The sequence below is a fragment of the Eleutherodactylus coqui genome, chromosome 3 (assembly GCF_035609145.1).
Source record: "Eleutherodactylus coqui strain aEleCoq1 chromosome 3, aEleCoq1.hap1, whole genome shotgun sequence".
NCBI lineage: Eukaryota > Metazoa > Chordata > Amphibia > Anura > Eleutherodactylidae > Eleutherodactylus > Eleutherodactylus coqui.
The window spans coordinates 249,581,666-249,605,020 of NC_089839.1; the positions used below are offsets into that span (position 1 = coordinate 249,581,666).

General features: G+C 42.4%; 1 protein-coding gene across 1 annotated transcript in view; it reads left to right on the forward strand.

Moving 5' to 3' along the window:
* The window catches only part of RGS5 (regulator of G protein signaling 5), a 105,407-nt gene that overhangs the window by 17,920 nt on the left and 64,132 nt on the right, over positions 1-23,355 (forward strand). Inside the window, exon 2 of the mRNA XM_066597253.1 lies at positions 22,381-22,491. Within this exon, the coding sequence (XP_066453350.1) occupies positions 22,381-22,491 (111 nt within the window). The remainder of the gene's footprint in view (positions 1-22,380; positions 22,492-23,355) is intronic.

Sequence of the window (23,355 nt, forward strand, 5' to 3'; positions counted from 1 at the left end):
TCACACCCACTGCAGGCCGGCCGCGCTGAACTCCATCTGCCGGGACAAGGTGAGTATATATATATATTTTTTTTTTTTTACACATTTCTGGATGAATTGCAGGGAAGGGCTTATATATTTAAGCCCTTCCCAACAATTCATCCCGTGCTCGACCGCAGCGCATTGCTTTCAATGGAGCCGGCTGTATTGCCGGCTCCATTGAATGCAATGCGCTGGACAGCTCCGGCCCGTTTCTAATGAAACGCGGCTAGGAGCAGATTTTCGGGCGATTTTTGGGCCCCGGTCACGCGATTTGCGGATGCGCATCCGTCATGCGATCCGCAAACCGCACGAAAAAACGCCCGTGTGACTAAGGCCTGTGGCGCTGTACTGGGGCATCTAAGGCACAGAAACATATGGATACAGCTGATCATTTTTATACAATGTTATGTAAATTGTGGGACAAAATAAATGGCCATGATAACAGTCTGCTACATTAAAGGGTTTTTCCAGGACTGTATTATCGATTAACTATCTTAAGGATAGGTCATTAATATCAGATTCATGGTGGGCCAATGCCGAATACTCCTGCTGCTCAGTTGTTTGCCTGAGTCACCGTGCACCAGAACTAGCACAGTGCCATACACTGTATAGTAGCCCTAAATGGTACTACAAGCTGAGTCCCATTCAAGTGCACTTGTAGCACCATTACAGGCCACTTCACAGTTTATAAAGTTGTGCTTCAACTGGTCCACAGTGGCTCCAAGAAAGATCTGATCGGTGGGATCCTGGGCATTCGACCCTTACCAATCAGACCAATTATATCTTGAGTAGAGATGAGTGAAGTAAACCTGTAGAGCCCGAATTCAGGTCAAACTTTGCTAAAAAATTTGGTTCATCAAGAACTTGAACTTCAGGCAGTTTGCTACTGGGCAGAAGTTAAAGGGGTTTTCTGAACAAATACTCTTGATAGCTTGTTATCAGGATAGGTCATCAATAATTGATCATTTGGGATTTGCATCTTGATATCCCCTTTGATCAAGCGATTACCAGGCACGCTGTCAGTGCAGTTGGGCCGGACGTCGACATTGGGGTCAGAGCAGGAAGTCTAATACACGTCTTTGTTCCCATTTAAATCAATGGTAGTGAAGCCACCTATTACACTTCAGGCTCCACCCGCAGTGCGGAGCCAGAAATGTACAAGGCAGCTTCTCTTCCATTGATTTATAGAAAAGTGAAAAAAAAACAAAAATAGAAGTCGAGCTACCTGAATAGGTGAGTGATTTGGGAAAATTATAGCTAGAGGAACGTGCAGAAGATGTGATTCTTCTCTCTCGTTAAGATGGTGGGTCATGGAAAAAACCTAGTTGTTCAGGTGCAGCCAACCCAATGATAGTCCCACTGGCTGGTGAGACTATTCTGATGGATTAGTGAAGAAAAAAATGTAGTGGATGTAGGCGCAGCTGACCGAAATATAAAGTAAGCTCAGCCTCTCCGTTTTATTTTAAACCAGCATAAAAAGAGGCGTTTTCGGGGCAACACCCCTTCATCAGTTATAGCTGAGGGATACTCCTTGTGTTGGCTGTTGGTATGTGCATGGTGTACCAGGCAGAGAGGTAGAGCTTTCTTCCTGTATTGTACTGAACTTTATATTTCGGTCAGCTGCACCTACACCTATCACATTTTTTTCTTCACTTTTCCCATTGATTTGAGAGCGAGCCAGGCAATCAGCTGGGTCACAGGAATTTCCAGTAGCAGATCCCCAATGATCAACTACTAATGACCTATCCTGAGGATAGGTCATCAATAGTATTTGCTCAGAACATCCGATTAATGTCACTTACAAGTCTCGTTTAAAGGGACTCTGTCTTTGGAAAGGATTAAGATGGTCCAAATTTAGAGTCCCAATCAGTGAGAAATGGAGATTTATGTCAAACTGCCAGTCAGGCAGTGGATTTTGATAGGTTCTTGGTGATGGTGCACTTCAGGGGGAAAACTCACATTTGAATGTTGGATTACACCAGCACAGGGGGCAACCTGGAGGTCTGTGCTGCCTATAAACTACTTTACATTAACTTATGGGGTGATGAGTCCCTCAGTGTTGCTTATATGAAGCTGGGATGCTTACTAACAATGCCGTTTTACAAAACAGTAGCCCCTTTGATGATCTATTTACTTCTGGGCAAGGTGAAGTCGGTGAAGAATGGTGCAGGCTGATCTGTGCTGAGTTGCAGATATTATACTCAGGGGGGAAGGTCATTAAAGGGGTTGTCCCGCAAAACAAAGTTGGGGTATACACTTCTGTATGGCCATATTAATGCACTTTGTAATGTACATTGTGCATTAATTATGAGCCATACAGAAGTTATTCACTTACCTGTTCCGTTGCTGGCGTCCTCGTCTCCATGGTGCCGTCTAATTTTCAGCGTCTAATCGCCCGATTAGACGCGCTTGCGCAGTCCGGTCTTCTCCGTGTTGAATGGGGCTGCTCGTGCTGGAGAGCTGCTCCTCATAGCTCCGCCCCGTCACGTGTGCCAATTCCAGCCAATCAGGAGGCTGGAATCGGCAATGGACCGCACAGAAGACCTGTGGTCCACCGAGGGTGAAGATCCCGGCGGCCATCTTCGCAAGGTAAGTAAGAAGTCACCGTAACGTGGGGATTCGGGTAAGTACTATCCGGTTTTTTTTTTCAACACATGCATCGGGTTTGTCTCGCGCCGAACGGGGGGGCTATTGAAAAAAAAAAACCCGTTTCGGCGCGGGACAACCCCTTTAAGGGCACAACGGGCCCATCCAAGGAAGGCAGCAGAAGACATCATCACAACAAGATAGGCAACTTCAGGATATGCTATTTTATGGACCGCCAGCAAGATGCAGTCCATACAGGTGCTGCTTTAATGAGCAGAGTGCCGGCAGAACAAGATAGTGATTTACTGCAGTTAAAGAGGAGGATAACACAAACGTCATCACTTCGTGATGGCGCAGGAACATATTGAAAAACAAAACTGTACTGCGCTGCCATTTTAATCCACAATACAGGAAAATAAGGTACGCAGGGTCGCTGGCTAGGCTCACAGCCAGAATCCGCTGCTGGTCTCCCACATGTAGAATCCGGTCCGCGCATGTGTGCCCGGCCTTAGGCAGAGCACTCTGTGAGCAATCTGCCTTATCATTGAGAAAGCAGTCAGGCAGACCTCCACCTGACTATAAGACATAGGGACTTTTAGCATTTTTTTTTTAAAGTACTTCTTATAATCCAAAAAAATAAATTATTTATTCTTACATTCGAAGCCTTTATAGACTCGTTCATATAACTCCATAACAAAGTGTGTAAGGCTGATAAAATGGCATATGGGCATCTAGTTCAGCCTGTTACCCCCAGTGTTGATCCAGAGGAAGGAAAAAACACCCAATGGAGGTAAAAGGCAACTTTCCTCATGTTAGATTAAAAAAAATTCCTACCCGAGTGCAATCTGGCAATCAGGATAATCCCGGGATCACCGACCCTTCTTGTAGTCCAAAAAATGAAGTATATATCAAAGGTTTTTATTTTCACATTTGAAGCCCTTAGAGTATATGTATTCTTATAACACACAAATAGACTTTCCTTTTCAAAGAGAAGCTAGGAGCAAAATGACTGCAGTCTATTGTATGAAACAGGAAGATATAAGCAACAATACCTTATACACATACTGTTCGTGAGGCATCCAAGGAATCTGGGCAATTTGCTGATGCTAAACAGGATTGTTTGGTGGGAAGAAGGGTGATTCCAGGTCAGTCGAGAGCTCGGAGCACTTATTTTCTGGATTTTGAATGACCTGTGGTAAAGTCCACATTTCTGCTGAGACAGCTATATATGTAGACATCATCTGGCCCTATTAAATTTCATTTCAGTGGGTTTTCCAGCCGTATGTAAGAGTCTGTTTGCTCATGAACGGGAACGACAGTGTCACCTGTGTAAATGTTTAGCTTCGGCCAGGTGCAGGTAGATGTGATGCTGGTTTTGGCCAGGTATCCTACTCAGCCCATTGGCAGAAGCACATGGAGCCAACACTATTTAAAGGTGTCCTTTTAGCCTCGCGTATAGCAGCTAATGGCCTGTCCTAGCTAACCAGTGATATAAAGTTCTAATGGTGCTTCAGGAAGCATATCATTTAATCACTTCACACCTAAAGTGTTCATTTACATGAGACGCTTACAGTACATGTTGAGGAAAGAGGGTTCCTTCACAAGACATTACCTATGGTCATGCACACAAGGAAGGCAATGATGGGATGGAAATAGGAGATATACTTAATTTTACATTGAGTGAAAAATGAAGCAACTTTACAAAGTCTTAATTAAAAATGTCATATTATTTTGCTTCTACGGTTCTCATATAGACAAACTTCATTTCATTTGAGCCTTACTTCTTCGAAAGTACAGTAAGTGCAGAAAAGAGAAAAAAATCATCTACGTGTAGGAGGAATAAACTGTAGGGAAAAAAATGATTAAAATCCAAACGTACTCCATGGGTGGGGTGGGGGTGGGGAAGAAACTCACGCAACCCCCTACATCCATGATGGTTTATGGGATACCAATATCCATTCATTCAAACCAGAAGCTATTGGTGGCGGTCAGGAAATCCCAAACCTTGCACTAAAAAATGTGTTGCATCTGTTTCTGTACCTACCTTATGGAATAAGTGTGGGGTTTCCTGAATGGCGCCTACAATGTCTGCAACGAACAAATAACCAAGTGGAGTAAGTTTGGATTTTAATAATCTTTTTCACTTCAGTTTCATGTTTATTCTCCTACACCTTTGAGCACTTGGATATATATGTTTTCCCCTTTTTCTGCACTACCAATATGAACGAGGCCATTTAGGATCTTAAGGAAGTACAGCCTCTCCCATTGTGGATGTCCATCAGCTGGAAGAGGTATCCAATCTGGAAACTGATTGTTAATTCAAGGCTATCCAGGACCATACAGTAGGTGTGACGGTTTGTCCTCATTGGGCATTCTAGTCGCACCAGTTAAGTCCCCCCTCCATTTTTCGTCTGTCATCTCTGGATATTGCATTTTGTTGTGATTTTCTGCTACTATTTTTCTTTGAATGTAATTTATCATAAAGTAGGGAACATTTGGAACAGCGTATTACTGGATCAGACTATACAGAGTGTGTTGTCTGTCACCAGGATGATGGATACATCTACATAGGAGCTGTAGAATCAAAACAATGGGACTCTTTTAATTAATTACAAAGTGGCTTCATTTTTCATTTTAGATGCTTTCGAACAATAAAACAATGGTTGCGAAGGTGAACACAGCTGTTAACGCCACATAATCCAATCCTCTCTACTTTTAATTTGTAACTATGAAGACTGATGCCAAATATACTAGAGTTTAGTGGAACACTTCCATGGAAAAAAAAATCACAAAGTCAAGGAGTGGACTTGGCTTGTCTTTTATTGTAAACCAGTGAATTATGAGTCTCAAGGTCAACGCCTCTTCCTTAAGCCTTATTAACATGTAAAGACTATTGGTCAAACTTCATTCAAACAATGGCTTTTGAGCGATAATCCTTGCGAGTAAACACTTTCATCTTTCACTCTTCGGCTGAATGATGATTTTTAGGTGAGCATAAAATCCATCATTCAGCTGGAGAGAGATAGCAGGGACCACATGCTGTGTTCTCTATGGGAGCAGCTAATTACATTGCATTCAGCTGACAGACCATGCAAAGACAATGCAGCTGAGTGCAAAGTCCAGACCACATACAAGGATTTGCAAACAGCTGCTGGAGGCTCATTTACACACAAATGAAGCTGATAAAGTGCTAATGTGCCCATTAGTACTTTATGTAAAATGATCGCTAGAACTGTCAATCTTTCAAGTGTTTGAAAGATTGTCTTTGCATGTAAATGAGCCTTATGATATGCTGCACTGTGCAATATAAATTTTGAGCTCCCGACCGGAGGGTCGCTTTAATGCTTTAGGCAAGCAAGTTCCAAAGAATGGGTGCAGCATGAGAGAAGTCCTGCTTTCAAATCAGAAAAACTTTGCAAATAAGAAGCACTGCAGACCGTACACATAGACCCTAAGCTTCCTTTTGCTTTACCTGTTCAAGCACTTAAAGGGGTGAAAGGAGGGGAAAGGCACAATAGGTGTCTTTTGGTAGACATAGAAATGTTTTTTGTTTATTTTTGTAATTTTAATGGATTACAATATGAAACAGAACAGGACCAAGGGAAAAAGGGTTTGTGGGTAAAATGTATCTTAGAGCAAAATTAAATGCTGCAAATAATAAACTTTTCCAGACTACTACTTTTCTGCCCCTTTTCTTCTTGCACTTTGGCATAGTGAAGCGATGTCCCATATGCATGCAGTGACCTATAATGATTTGTTACCGTATCATCCCTATGGAGCAGCCAGTTGAAAAGCATATAATTTTTGTCTTTTTGGCTGTCTGCGTTCTATTTGGCTGTCAGCATGCTGAAGGATATGGTTCTATACCCGCCCTTGTATTTTGTATCAGTATATCAGTAAATATAGCCGCTGGCAGTGATTTCTGAATTCTTTTTGATATGTCCAGAAAACTCCTTTGATTAAACTTTTGTATAGTACGTTCCTCAAATCAAGTTCAATTCCCTGTGTAGCCGTCTCTGTTCCACATTATTATTTTTTTTTATCTTTGCTGCTGATCCTTTTTCTCCAGTAATCTCTCACTATAAAATTGTGATATGTGAACATATTTTCTTGTCTAGCTGGCCTGGGGTATTTATTACCATTTTACATATCTGTCCCATATGGTATCAATTTGCAGCACATAGCAAATGAGTAAATCAGGGTCGATTACAAAGAACACAAACTAAAGTCTGCACAGCATAAAACAATGTCATGGCTGGATGATCATGTTGCAATATCAGATAAGTTGTTTGTACACAATTTTTCCATGGAGCTGAAGGTGGTGGAATGTCCTTTTAAGGTTGGTTTCACATCTGTGTTGGTCAGAGATTTTGTCACAGATCTGGCTGAAAATACTGGAAGAAAAAGTGCTAAAAAAAGCACTTTTTCTTCTGTCCAAAAGCCAGGCAGCTGGGAGGAAAGTGAGTGGACCTCATTTGGGGCTGCCGGTGCTGTTCAGTTCCAACCAGAGACGGAAATCTTCGGCGGTGGGGATTCCCTTTTCCCGCTCCCCAAATGGAGCAGGGAAGCAGAATTGCCAGTGCAGAAATGAAAGCACCCTATGGCCTCTTCCCACAGATTGATATTTGCTGCAGACTCTGCGGCGGGCATCTACACTGCGGATCCGCAGCAAATAGCGCCCATAGCATGCGATGGGAAATCAATTGTAGTTTCCGCAAGCAGAGGAAAAATTGCAGGAAATACTCCATTTTGGTGCGGATTCCGCACTGATGCCTTTCATTGAAGTCAATGGAAGCCGTTCGATCCCTGGCCCTTCTGCATTCACATTTCGGAAAGGTCGCGGATTCCACGTCATCACCCAGCGATGATGTAGGAAAAGCAGGACTTTCAAAAAATCTGTCTGATGGCTCGCCGAGCGGACAATCAGCAGAACAGATGAAAATTAAAGTGATCATGTACGCACAGGCGCCGCAGCTGTCAGAGCCGGGTTCTACTGCAGGATTCTGCATGCGGAATCCGGCTCTGCCGTGTGCAGGGGGCCTATCTCTTATTACAATGGCCAAAAAGTTATTCCCATCTTGATGTGCAAGCTTCCTAGTAAGTCATGAGTAAGCAGTCTGTATTGTGATCCTTCGTGCATTTCCACCGTCATTGATTTGTTTAGAGATTTCTTCATTGCTTATTACTTTACTTTTGGAATCGAGAAGAGTTCTAAAGCTACCAACTTTTTAACGAGCGCTTGAAAGGATGTATAACACTTTAAAAACTGCATTTAGCCACAATTATCAAATAGCCAAAGACGTAGCAAGTTTTCCTGTTGTCAAGAAGACAGAACCTTTATGGAAGGCCATGTAACATCACAGACTGTATACAATATGTCCATAAACTGCCTACATCAGCAGTACAAGATTGGCCTTCCTGCATGTTTCCTTAGAGAGTGGTTGGTGAAAGGAAGGACATTTTAAATGATTAGTTGTTTGATCGGAGCATTTCCTCTTTTGCAATATACAGACTGGGTGGCACAGACATAAAGGAAACCTCGCTCATAACAATCTGTGCCCGTCTCTTGTGTCCCTTTAGTTCTTACTTGACTTTAAAGATTGCACGTATTTGGCTTCAGTTCAAAAACTTTTGAATGCCCCACTTGAACTTGCAGCTGGCAGTGAGCCAAGTCAATTATATTTTTAAGTGAATTTTCTTTACTGTCGTGTCATGTGATTATTTGTTTTATAGACGTTTCATTCTTAAAACCAGTTCTTTTCATAGGTCCCCTGACAGATACCTAATAACAGGGAGCCCTTGCTACTTGGACCCCCTCTTACTAGTTCTTTTGGACCCAACTCAGAGTACTGAATTACATTTGAATATCAGGACAATCTTGATTCTCTTAGTGACACTTGTGGATGTGCAGAGGAGTAACTTGAAACTCCTGAGCCCCAATGCAAATTGCTTTGCTTGGTCCTCCAACCTCCATGTACTATGTATTGTATTATACTACTGTTTTCTGATGTGGCAAAGGGGCCTTTGGGCAGCAGGACCTGGGTGAGACTGTGGCCTCTATGCTTCTATAACTATTCCCCCGGTAGCCATGAAAAGCAGTTGGAGTCATTAAAAGATTTCCTCCTATTTGTGATGAATATTACACGGCATCCCATTGCAGGAGGATTAGCTCATGAGATCATTGTCTCTTGGTTCAATTGATTGGCACATGAATAAACTTCAGTCCCCTGAAGGATTGGAGTTTAAAACTAACCTTGAGCAGCTTTAATGTGATTCACACAGTGAAACCCATCACAGCAATACAACATGGTGTAGGGCTAAATAGATCCTAGGCCATTTGGCCACTAACTGACATACAGCACATGATAAGGTGTAGGCCTACTTTTTAAAACTCTAAAACAAAACAAATTTTGTCCCCCACCACAGGCCTTGCGAATGTCTGCTTCTTCCTCAGAATGTGAGCCATACTTAAGAAGCTCACATTTGTCTTATTGAGCTCAGGAGTTGGATTGGCCATAAGATCTAGAAGGCAAAAACCCTGCTAGGCCAGTCAGGTCATCAGCCGGTCTAGTCAGGCAGGGCTGACGTCAGATTTCCCGACTCACTGCACTCCAGTTGGTTCACTGCAGCTGAATTAGGGTTGATGCAAGATGGAGCACTTGCTACAGACCCCGCTTTCCCACTGGATCAGGAAACCCAGGGAGTAGCTACAGGCTGACTACAGTGCGGGGCCTTTTATTAGAGAAAACAGTGGGGTTACCTAGCATGGAGGTGGTGCTAGACCGGCTGTGAAGTCTCCTCTAATTTATATATCCTCCTCTACTTCCTTTTTGGCCCAATAAAAAGTTGGGCTGGTACAATTGTGATACCTGAACCATGCAGGGATTGAACCCACAACCTTCAGGTCATGGAGCCCTTTTTTACACCCATTGCAACACAGGAGGATAAAGGAAGGGTTGTCAGCCATCTTGGGAGTGACGTGACCACTAGGCCTCATTGAAAGACTGTACAGATTTTCAGCAACTGTTGTCATTTTCTGCTGTCTAAGAGGCTGTGCTCACCAACTGTGAGAGAACCCATCAAGTTTGTAGCCATTAACCTTTTCCAATTAACTGTCTGACATTATGATTTAAGGCTGTACAGCTCCGATGTTGGAAGACGTCCGTCGGGGTTCTCTTACTGTATATTGCCAGCCTCTCTGCTGTTGCAGCCTATCCAATGTGTCACCTCATGCAGTACTGGCTTTAGCCAGCATATGATGCCGTTGTATAACAGCAGACAAAGAGTAAGCCCCCTAGGAAAACCAGGATACAAATAGATTGGAAAGGGTTAAGCATGTTGTTCCTCTACATGAGAAAATAAGTAATTGCCGTTTGCTCCAAAAAGCATCTTTGACATTTAAGCATCTGTAAGGTGCATTAAAAACGTAGAGTTCTTCTACCTTTTCATGTCATTCTGGCTGTTGCTTGTATATTTTCTTTTGCGCCGTTCTTTTTGAATCACCGTGTATTTTTTAGTACTTGCTGCAATCATTATGTCTGTACTAGAGATGAGCGAGCATACTCGCTAAGGCAAACTACTCAAGCGAGTAGTGTCTTATTCGAGTACCTGCCCGCTCGTCTCTAAAGATTCAGCTGCCGGCAGGGGGCGGGGAGAGGCGGGGGAGACCGGGGAGGAACGGAGGGGAGATCTCCCCCCCCCCACTCCTCCCTGCTCACTCCCACAACTCACCGCTCACCCACGCCGGCAGCCGAATCTTTAGAGACGAGCGGGTAGGTACTCGAATAAGGCACTACTCGCTCGAGTAGTTTGCCTTAGCGAGTATGCTCGCTCATCTCTAGTCTGTACCAATCTATACATAAAGTCGAGTAACATAAAAAAGAAATATCATCTGAGGACAACAGAACTCCAAAAAGTTGGCATAGGTTGAAAGAATGTAACTAAAATATAGAGTTATTCAAGAGGTCATCTATTTTAATGTAGCACAGATGCCACCCTCCTAACTTTGATAGACAATTTTATATGTTTTCTACCTTGTATGATTGTTTCCTTCACTTTAAAACCTGTTGCTTTTTTTTCCATCAGAAAAAAACTCAGGAACTGTTTAATTTTTGGAAGATAAAGTGTTTAAATGGAAAACCGTAAGCCATGTGTTTTCAACCAAGCGAAATTCTTTCTTTAATGCAGACTTCAATGGATAAATAAACAACATTTCTGAAAATAGCAACTATTCGTCTAGATGAGTAGCTATAGCTCCAAGTATGGAAACTTTCTTCCTTATGTTTCTCACTTTTCTTGTCATTTTTTTGATTTGTTAACGTCTTGTTTTGGCACATTTGTTTGAGGTTTCCTTGGGTCACTACGGTGTTTTTATAATTATCGATTTCTCATCCTGAAAGAGTTTTTCTGGTTTCAAAAACTATTATTCAAATACTTTATACAGGAATACCCTATTAATTGAGGGGTTTCCCTCTTTGCCAGGTTGCAGAGCAGCTACAGTATCAAGAAAGCCAACTGAATTTCAATAAGCACTATGTAATGCTTCATTTGTCCTGCGGAGGTGCTGCAGGGAAATTAAACTCTTGCTTCTGGCCTTACACAGAATTTCCAGCAGCTTGGGGGCTCCAGCAGGGCATCCTGTGATCAACGTTTGATAGGGAAGTCTCCTAACAAACAGAGATTGTACAAAGTCTACAAATCCCATTGAATGTCCGGAACAAAAAGTGGATATTCACGCCTGGTACGGAGTTGTTTATGCCACCTATCCTTTTGATACTTATTGACGTAATTGTCTAAGCAAGCCGTCATATCTGTTATCTGCAGCTTAGAAACACTTCAGTTTAAATTCTGAGCTGTTTTCCTTGGACATGTAATGATAGATCTGGTACTAGAGGAACCAAAAAATGAATTCAAAAGCTTTGGATACATAAGCAAGGATGAAGGTAAGATAATGCTTCCTGTTTTTCCACATCAAGTGGAATGTTTGCCCTTCTGGGTTTCCCTCGCTTCTCGAATGACTGTTTTTATACATAACATGGCCTGGAGTAGGAAGCTATTTGGTAAACATTTATCTAATTGATATGGCCATTGCATCAGAGGCAAGACACAATAATGACAGGTGGCTTTGGCATTTCCTCAACTTTTCACTGAATGCTTATGGCAAAATCATTGCACGGACTTTTCTGTTTAGCCTTGCAGCTCAGTCCCTTCCCAACTGTTTGCTCTATGATTCTTATCAGTCTAAATCATACCTGCTGCGGCAGTACATATGTGGAGTGTAGTGATGCAGGATTCAGGATACGATGCAGCAGATGGAGTAACCAAAGTTTACAATATTTATTTAAAACACAGAAGTGGAAATGAACAAGGTTATGAAGACAAGTAGAATTAAAGACAACAGCACTCCATGGTGTAGAAAATAAGGGTACAATTAGGGGGAAAAAAGTATATGACTAATGGTACCTGGTTATGTTGTGTTTAGGCACAACATGCTGAATTGCTTGTCAGTAAGCAGTAGACACCCAGACAGCAAGGTAGAATCTTCAAAGTGTGAAAAAAGTCTGGGAAGGAAAGTGGGAGAAAATAGGCGCACTAAACAGAAGATTCCAATCTGGAGTGCAAGACTTTATTGGCACCTTCATCTGGCCTTTAGTAACAAGTACACAGTAACAGAGAACTTTAAAAAATGCGCGGAAAGGGGTGGATGACATCACTGGAGTTCATTGAAGTCATATGATTAGACTTTATTTATCATTTGTGAATTTGCTTGTAAATTACATCCTAAGAAAGATGTTACTTTGGGCACAATAAGAAATAATGTCCAAAGATTTGCACTAAAAATGTTGTGCAGCAATCAGTCCCATGAAAGAAAAAGACAGATTATGGCCCCCTGCACACGGGTGGAAATTCTGCAGCAGGATTTCCTGCAGAATTTCCGCCCATGCCCACCTGCATAGGATTGCATTCCAAAACGCAATCCTATGCAGATGGACGCAAGTTGTCCGTGTGAAAACACATGCGGAAAACACATCACGGCATGTTCTATTTCTGTGCAGGTCCCGCAGAGGCCCGCACAGAAATGTCACTCCCGGCGCGGCCGGCTCCGCTCTAGCTTACGCCAGCTGGCCGGCAGCCGACACATCACAGAGCCGGAACCGCAGGAGCAGGTGAGAGGAGCACTGGTCCCTTCAGCGATGCGGTCGGATCCTGCTGCGAGAATTCTCGCGGAAGATCGGACCTGGCCGTCTGCAGGCAGCCTATGTAATGTCTGACATAATTTGTCCTTAAGGCCACGGTTAGATGAGCGTTTTTTCCATGCACGCGCAAAAGGATCGCCCCTCACATGTGGAAAAAATTGTGTGACCGGGGGAATTACAGCTATTTGAAGTAGCCCTTTCACATGATTGGAGCTGCGTGGTGCATGTTTTCCAGCTCCCATAGGAGTCTATGGAAAGCACACACTAAAGATAGAACAGGTCCTACCTTTGCATGCACCACGGACCTTTAGATGCGAGTTGCACTAGCATGTCCTATTTTGGAGTGTGCTGGCAACCCCTACAGTGATTTTTACGGAAGTGCTTTAAATATAAGCCCTTCTCTGAAGATCATCCCTAGCTGGTGTAAAAAAAAAACCCTCCTGTCCGGCGCTGTCGGGGCTCAGGATGCATCTTCTCTGCTCTGTCCCCGGCAGTGTAATGAAGTTCTTTCAGCAGCCGGGGATTTAAAATCCCTGCCTGCTGAAAGGGCCGCATCTGATTGGCTGTGCTCTCAGCCAATCACAGGCATTGCTTAGCCATTCATTGAATGACAGCTGAGCACTGCCTGTGATTGATCACAGTGCTCAGCCAACCAAGTGCAGCCCTTTCAGGAGACGAGGATTATGAATCCCCGCCTGCTGAAAGAATTTCATTACAGTTGCAGGACTACAGGGAAGGGCTAATATTTGAAGCCTTTCCCCCGAAAATCACTGCTGGGGTGCTGGCACCCTATTGCTTTCAATAGGTCCTCCGGCAGCAGCGGCGGTGCCATAGAAAGCAATGGCAGAACATCGCGATCCTCTGTCACAGCTGTGACAGGAGAATCTTTACTCCCCGCGGAGAGTGCCATCATTACTGAACACTGTGACAGTGCTGTTACAGTGTTCAGTGACAAGGGGACTACCCGCAGGGAATATTGATGCGCAGCACGGACCTATGGTGCACGCATGTCCTATCTTTTACAGGTGCGCGCATTTGCACGCCTGCAAAACATGGACATGTGAACACACCATAAGGAGCCAATGGTTCTAATAGATGCTTGGTTTTGTGTGGATGTATGTACACACATAAATACACTCGTCTGAATAAGCCCTTAGAATTCAAATTGTCAGACAGGACTTTAGCTGATTGCATTCATTCAGAGGTCTGATTTACTTACAGTTAGCTATTGAACTGACCGGACTAAAGGCTACTGACAACAGTAAAATGTTTTTTTAGGGGCCTTATTAGCACTTGTTTGATATATTCGACATACTTTACAGTAGAACTAAACTAAAATATATGCAAATAGACAGAACTACTGCAGTAACTGCCCACGGGATACCACATTTCACATTTTAGTAATGACTTGTTTTAAATGATGAATCACTGCATGCTTGTACTAGTGCAAGGAGCAATAGAACAAAGATTCATGCTTGGGTTTAGAGGTACATATGGAAGAAAAGGTAAGCAAACTCTTTGGAATTACCTGGATTTTTGACACACATTTATACGGCCATTGTCTTTTATTCAGGGCATTGAGTAAACAAATGTTCCCTATAGCTGTAAATTAGATTTGCACAACATGGAGCAGGAACTTTGGATCATTCCACCCTGCAAACATGTTTCAGTTCATCAGTATTTCTGGGATGCCTCACATACACAGCCCTCTTCAAGTTGTATCTCAAAATGGTTGAAGTCAGTACTCTAACTTGACCAGTCCAAACACAAATTATCTACCTTTTCGACCATTCTTCAGTTCTTTTACTTATGTACTTTGGGTCATTGTCTTGTTGCATCCTCCAAGGTCTCTTCAGTTTGAGGACATGGACTGTTGTGTAATCTTAGAATACGCCTTATAATTCATTGGTCCTTGCTAGAGGCAGCAAACAGTGCAACTGTTTGTGTGTAATTAGTTTAGTTATACTGTGACTTAGATAACAATCAGACCACGTTCTGTTATTAGTCAACGCAGACATTGGGGTGAATGGTGATTCATTTCATGCAGATTATACTGAACATTGCAGCATCCCAACAATATTATCAGTTCTTCCCTTTAAGGCCTAATTCATACAGGAGAGTTTGAGATACAAGTTATGTCTCAGTTTGTAACTGAGTAAACTCGGACAGAACTCAGACCCCTTAACCCTTTCCAATCCAATTTGTATCCTGGTTTTCTTATTGGGCTTACACTTTTTCTGCCATTATACAACGGCGCTATATGCTGGCTAAAGCCAGTACTGCATGAGGTGACATGTTGGATAGGCTCCGACAGCAGAGAGGCTGGCAGTATGCAGTAAGAGAACCCCGGCGGACGTCTTCCAACATCAGAGCTGTACAGCCTTAAATCATAATGTCTTCAGAGGTCAGACAGTGGATTAGAAAGGGTTAAAATCAATTGGACTGTTCAGGGAAGCAATTTTTTCACAGACCAAAGGTCTATCTAAATAAATCGCAGCATGTCCTATTCAAGGGTGTTTTCACAAAGTAGGGTCAGATGAAAAAAAACCTGAATGCACTTGTACGGCGTGTGAGTGTATTCTGTTTATTTTTCACGCACCGATTGACTTGAAGGAGAGTCTTAAATGACATCATTTATAAAGGTAGCTCTGTATGATTGCTATATGTATATTAAAGGGGTTGTCCCGCGGCAGAAATATAAATTTTTTCTCTTCCCAGTCTCCCTTCTAAAGCAAACATACTACACTACCCGTGGAAAGCGTTTTTAAAGAGCGTTTCTACTCACCATTAGCTCGTTTCGTGAACTTATAAAAATTCTTCTTTCAAGATGGCCGCCGGTCCTTTCCCAAGGTGCACCGCGGTTTTCTCCCATGGTGCACTGCGGGTCTTCTCCCATGGTGCACTGTGGATGTTCTTCTGCTGTCTGAGCTCCATTGCCAATTCCAGCCACCTCATTGGCTGATCAGCACCATGTGACGGGGCGGAGCTACGCGATGATGCTGAGAAGGGGGAGGAGCCAGGATGCAGCTCGTGAGAAAGCACCTTACAGAAGGGGATTCCTGTCTGCACAAGCGCGACTGTTCCGGCGACCAGAGAAGCAGTTTGCTCGTCGTCATGGAGATGGGGACACCAGCACCAGGAGGGGGTAAGTGTATAACTTCTGTATGGCCAATATTTAATGCACGATGTATATTACAAAGTGCATTAATATGGCCATACAGAAGTGCATAACCCCACTTGCTTCTGCGGGACAACCCCTTTAAGCTCTCTATATCCAGTCCATGTAGCCACTTTTTACATATACAAGTAAACAATTATTTCCACTGTGTCCTCCAATCAGCGCTCATATAACATTTAAAGGGGTTGTCTCACGGCAGAAGCGTTTTTTTTTTTTTTTTTAAATGGACCCCTGCATTATGCCCTGTGAAAAAGAAAGCATGTGTTAGTTTTTAACAAGCACATTGCACTTACCTGCATCAGCGTTCTGCAGCTTCTTCTTTTCTTCTTTTAAAGATGGCGCCGCTGGTCTTCTCCCACGGTGCACCGCGGGTCTTCCCATGGTGCACCGTGGAGTTTCTTCTTCTGTCTTCCGCGTTCCACTGCCGATACAGCCACCTCATTGGCTGATCGGCACCACGTGACGGAGGCGGAGCTACGATGACGACGCTGTGACCAGCTCTCTGGCACGAGCGGCTCCATTCACCAGGCAGAAGACCGCACAGCGCAAGCGCGGCTAAAAAAGCAAGAAGCCAGCGAAATTAGACGGAGCCATGGAGACGAGGACGCTAGCAACGGAGCAGGTAAGTGAATAACTTCTGTATGGCTCATAATTAATGCACGATGTACATTACAAAGTGCATTAATATGGCCATACAGAAGTGTATAACCCCACTTGCTTTCGCGAGACAACCCCTTTAAGTACTGCCCTATATTTCCCACATATAGTGAACGCATTAAAATAGTCATAGAATAAGAAAAAGTTTGTGTAAAATATTCCACCTTGTTTCCCACCACATATCGGTCTTCAAAAGTCTCCTATAAGGCCCAGCATTACCCCGGTAGACCCCTGCTTTATTTTATGGAATCAGTTGAACAAGTCTGGAAGTTTTAAGGCATTGTGAATTATGGTTTAGCGTTTAAGATTGTTTTCAAAGACTTTATGTGTAACAATCTAAAGGATTGAACCAAATTCCAAGTGTTGATGTTAGCAAAAAATTATTGTACATTGTGCGAAACTGGACAATTTTACAAAAATTTTAACAATTCTGAGGGTACGATTCGGATCTGGAAACTATTTTATTTCTAGCCTTTTAGGATTTTGGCGCCAAGACAAAAAAAATTGCTTCAAGGAATGGAATTAAGGGCAGTTAAAAAAACATTAAGCAGACAATACTCCGGAATGCAGTTGTTAACTTGACAGAGACAGTCGGGTTTTGCTCTGGGGAGCAGTTGTAAATAGGATTAGTTAAATATGCTCATTAGTGAAGTTGGCCACGATGACCGGGAGTAAATAAGCCATTTAGTGTTGGTGTCGACAAAATAGTTGTCATCTCCAGTTGGGATTTTCTCAGATAGTAAATACCTAAAGACCTACCACGTTTCCCTTTTGAAGTTTAAAGCAGAAGTCGTAGAATTGTTTTTGACATTGTTGTATTTAGACCATCTGCTGCGAAGATGTAGCAATAACAAGCAAACCGTCCGTGGTTGCCAGTGCAGTGATACGGCTTTGCTCACACTTCAGTTTTTGCACATTTGTTAGCCAAAATTGATAAAAGACTGAAAAAAAAAAAGACGTGTACATTTGTCCTTTATACTTATTAAGGATCCACTTCTGGTTTTGGCTGAAAAACTAAACATGAGATACGATATATAACATGGAATTCCAAGCTGTGAGCCTTTCCATATGTACATTTTTGGTCTAGTATATCGGAATAGCCTGCACTATGGAATTCTGTGAATAAGGGAAATATATTACATTACATTACCTTGGAATTATGTGACCAGTCAAGACAGGTCTCCTTTATGACAGCTATGGCCATAACAGAGAATGTAGTCACTGGCTTAACTATAGGGGATGCAGGGGATGCGGTTGCACCCGGGCCCAGGAGCCTTAAAGGGCCCATTAAGCCTTTCTGCTTCATATAGCGAGCCCAGTACTATGAATACACCATTATAGTTGGGGGCCCTGTTACAGGTTTTGCATTGGGGCCCAGGAGCTTCAAGCTACGCCTCTGAGTAGCGCTAGCCATTGTATCCAGGCCCTGCCATCTGAGGGGGCCTTTCTGCTGTGTACTGTAAGTAGACTCCAATATTAACGCGTTAAGGACCTGGCCCATTTTGGCCTTTAGGACCATGTCTTATATTTTAAGTCTGACACCTGTGACTTTATGTAGTAATAACTTTTGATTGGTTTTATGTATCGAAGTGTTAATAAGTAGTTTTTTTTTTCGTGACATATTGTACTTTGTTAGTGGTAAATTTTCCTCAATAAATTTTGTGTTTATGAATTTAGCAATTCGGAAATTTGCTAGAAATTTGTAAAAAATTTTAATTTTCAAATTGGGTTACTCTGCTCGTAAGACATAGAGTAGAGATGAGCGAACGTACTCGGTAAAGCACTACTCGTCCGAGTAATGTGCTTTATCCGAGTATCTCCCCGCTCGTCCTGAAAGATTCGGGGAGCGCCGCGGAGCGGGGAGCTGCAGGGGAGAGCGGGGAGGAACGGAGGGGAGATCTTTCTCTCCTTCTCTCCCGCCCACTCTCCCCTGCTCCCCGCCGCAACTCACCTGTCAGCAGCGGCGCTCCCCGAATCTTTCAGGACGAGCGGGGAGGTACTCGGATAAAGCACATTACTCGGACGAGTAGTGCTTTACCGAGTACGTTCGCTCATCTCTAACATAGAGTCATACACTATAAAAAGTTAATAATTAACATTTACCATAGGTCTACTTTATATTGAAATTGTTTTTTAAGTGTTATTTTATTTTTTTAGGATTCAACAAAATTATATACATTTTCAAATGTTCTATAAAATGGAATTTTTTTAAGGACCAATTCACCCCAGGAATCACCCGATTTTAAAATGCATCCTTCAAAGTGTTCAAAATGGAATTTAGAAAGTTTGTTAACCCTTTAGATCGTTTACAGGGATTAATCAGAAATTAGAAGATTTCATATCTTTTTGCAGATTTTCAATTTAAAACCATTTATTTCTAGAACGCACAGGAAGGTAGCAGAGAAAGAAAGCTCAAAATGTATTACCGTGATTCAGCAGTTTTTAGAAATGCCCCATATGTGGACATAGACTGCTGTTTGGGCACATGGCCGGGCTCATAATGGAAGGAGCGCTATTGGCTTTTGAAAAGCGGATTTTTCAAGACATGTTGTGTTTGCAGTACTACTGAGGTTCCAGTATAGTTGAAATCTTCAAAAAGTGACTCCATTTTGGCACCTAGGCCCCACAGGGAATTCATTTAGCAGTGTTGTTGGTGTTTTGAACCCGCAGATATTTTGTGAAATTTGTTTTATTTTTTTTTTAATTTGAATATGACAAATTCTAGTTTTTCCAGTAATATGTAAAGCATCTCACGATGTGTTACCCAATTTCTCCCGAGTAGAGAAATGCCCCATGTGTGGACATAAACTGCTGCTTGGGCACTTGGCAGGGCTTAGTCTGAAAGGACTGGCATGTGGCTTTATGTATAAGCTGTACCGAGTAAATCAGGGTAAATCATATAACGGTGGTTAAACACAATAATGTAATTAAAATTCCAGGGACCTGTAGTATATTTTCAAGCAATCTTTTATGCACAGGCCGGGTTGAATGGGGAACATTTCACAGTGGAGAGAATTTCACTAGGAAAGTGTTGCCCTGGTGCTATACATGTGGCCTCGCTTCCAGAAATCCTGGACTCCCACACCCTTCCTAATCCCCAAATATTAGGGCTAGAGATGAGCGAGCATACTCGATAAGGCAAACTACTCGAGCGAGTAGTGCCTTATTCGAGTACCTGCCCGCTCGTCTCTAAAGATTCGGCTGCCGGCGGGGGGCAAGGAGCGGCGGGGGAGAGCAGGGAGGAACCTCTCTCTCCGTCTCCCCCCCTCCCCCCTGCTCACCGCCGTAGCTCCCCTGTCACCCGCGCCGGCAGCCGAATCTTTAGAGACGAGCGGGGAGATACTCGAATAAGGCACTACTCGCTCGAGTAGTTTGCCTTATCGAGTATGCTCACTCATCTCTAATTAGGGCTTTGGTGGAATGCAAGAAAGGTGTCTCTCTGGCCTGCACAAAGATTGATTGTAAATATGATATATTATATATATAATATATATTTGGCTGTTTTTTACTGTATGTGTGCTTGAGAAAGGGGTGAAGGCAATATCTTGAAACGCATTGCACAGCAGGGGTTTGCTGTAACTTTGCCTATGTGAATAAACTTCTGTGGACTGTGACCTGTGATTGTGTTTTGGAATCTGTGGGGTTGCTGGACTGTCTGCATGGTGATCCAGATCCAGAGAGGGGGTGCTTCTAATGCTCTCCAAATCCTAAGTCCAAGTGGACCCTTAATGACACTTTCTAATATCTCCTTGTGTTATTGCTGGGTTATCCCCTCAGCACTGTCTTTTCTCCTTATTTAACTATACATTATCAAAACCAACGCTCTTTTACACACAATGATTATCACTCAAAATTCGCTCAAAAGCCATCTTTTGAGCGATAAGCGTTGTGTGCAAATGTGCCCATCTTTCAATTTTTTGCCATATAATGATTTTATGTTCGATAAAATCCATCGTTCGGCAGAAGAGCTGATAGCAGGGACTTCACACTGTGTTTTCCACAGGAAGCACTGAAAACATTGTCTCAGCAGTCATCTCCATGGCAGAACAAAGGGAATGTATTCAAAGAACAGACCACCCGCTGTTCTCTGAATACAGCTACTGGCAGCTCACACACATTAATAAGCTACTAATTGGCAATAGTACCAATTAGTAGTTTATGCAAAATGATCGCTCAAAAGCCATCCTTTGAGCAATCATCTTTGTGTGTAAGTGGGCCCTTAGTGGTCTACGGGTGAGGAGTGCCCTCCCTTTGTGGATGTTCTGGTGCAGACGGGGGACATTAATGAAGACTGGATTGATAATCCAGTAATATCTCCTCGGCTGTTGGTATAGAGGTGGAACCTGTAGTGGGTTCTCCACTGCACTCAGTGAGTGCTGCTTACCTTGTTTTGCATTTTCTTAAGTGTTGCACAGCTATTCTCCTGTTTTTAATATTTTGGGATCTGTACAATGTCCAATCAAATCTAAAGTAGAAGGTAAAATTGCAGTCACTAAATGCTCTCCAAGCAAGCTCCAATGGCTGACCTCAACAGGCAGGCTCAGATAGCCAGTTGCTCTTCAGATCTTAAAGAATTCACTTGTTCAAGATTTCCTTCAGTACAACATCTCTGACCTAAGTTCACCTTTCTTAGTAAATCGTAATTTCTGATGGGAAACTGTAGTGTCCAGCTTTATTAAAGGGATTGTTCCATCTGTACAGCCTCTCCCTAAAACACCTATTCCCTGGTGACCAGTTGATCACTCTCAGTTGAGTTGATGTAATATCTTCCAAGACATCAGTGATTTGAGGGAATCTATGGTCACTACACATTTGCTTTGTGTTGTATTACACTAGACCATGTCAAATGCCATTGCATAAGAAATGCTATCATGTCTACCATGTCATCTTATGGCCCAAATTGTCCATACTTCATTGACAATCAACTTGATTAGTTTGTGAGGCTGTAAGAGACATATCTGTTGGACTGTTACTGCTAATGTGCTTGTTGCTAGCTTTTACTTCATTCCAGAAAAACTTTGTACCCTTTGCTACACTTAACCACATTTTACGTTTTATTCTAGTGCTGAGATATGTACAGAATTGATGCTATTGTTATATGATGGTGTCGCCTCCTTGTGGTTGTTCCATGAATTATACATTATAGGCTTGCTAAAGAACCCAGTACGATGTGTAGAGCATTAGATGCTACGTCTAGCATTGTTCATCTGGGTAGAGACAGGTGATATTAAAGTAAGTACCCTTGGCTCCCAACAATGCTGGGCATTACCTTTGCTAAGACGCATTTACTAGGAGGCTTAGATGCAGATTTGTGTACAACTCTGTTATCATGGAAACGGATAATACTGATTTATCCTGACTAGATAGACTATGAACTCCAGTTTATAGTTTTAAATATATTATGTAATGCAATTGCTATTTTTGCAATTTGCTAAACTATCCTTTAATATGGCTGTAAAGTTGCATTAAAACCAAAATGTTTGGTCCATAATATTCCAAACTTTCATGTAATCTATGCAGTTGGTTGTCTCTTTAAGAAACAAAATTTGTAAACACATTAGGAAATATGGAGGTAACCTTTGCGCTAGGCATGTTATTCCTGTTCCAAATGTTCTTAGTCTGCTACAGTGAAGTTCTATGGGTAATGCTGCTGCCTTGAAAATAGGATGCAAAAAGTAGAATATCGGCTCAGTGTATATGATGTATATTAGTGACTACAATTATTGCATTTCTACTCTTTAGGGCCAAGGAAATAAAGACCAAACTTGGAACCCTTCTTCAGAAGCCAGAAAGCGCTATCGACCTAATTATCCCATACCCTGAGAAGCCTGAGAAGATAATCAAGGCACCCAAGTAAGTGTCTTTAATCAGCCAATGTACGGTGCCCAAGAATAATTCCCTGTTCTTCATGCTTATAGTATATATATCTTACACCATCTTCATGCATTACCACTTTTGATCTCTTCAGTCTAAGGAAATCATTTGGTACATATTTAGCATGTATTTCAATTACATTTTTAGTCCCCCTAATTCAAAAGCTTTAGATGATGTCACTGCTATTGACAATAGTTGCCAATTTTTTTTATTAAAACAATCTATATTCTATGAGTTGAGTCCATTGGACATGGCTGAATGTTTGCAATTAGATCTAAAAGGCAAAGTATGTTAGAAACTGCATTATATGTACATTAAAATTGAACACCCCTTTAAAAATGAAGTTAGGAACGGTGAAGCCTCTTTGAAATGACAAACCAAAATTGAATTGAAAAGTTGTCTTCTAAATGTGTGGTCTTCTCAAAGAAAGTTTCTGGTATTTATAATGTATGGTGGAAGCTGTCATAGAAAATCTGGTCTTCTCAAGGAGTGGTCGTTTGGGGAGGTTTCACTGTAGTTGCCTGGAAAGATGGGAAAAATACATAATTCTGTTGAGTTCAACTAATTCTGCAATGTTGATCTAGAGAAAGGCAAAAACTAGAGATGAGCGAGTACCCAAATGCTCGGGTCCATGTTATTCGAGTCGAGCTTTTCGTAAAATTCGAGAGCACTACTCGAGTAACGAACCAACGAACTCGAGTGACTACAATGGGAGACTCGAGCATTTTTGTATATGGGACACCAGGTCCCGAGCTTCTTTTTTTTTTCTTGGTTCGTTTCCCCTCTCCCTCTCCCTCTCCCTCTCCCCCTCCCTCTCCCACCCTCTTCTCTCTCTCTCCCACC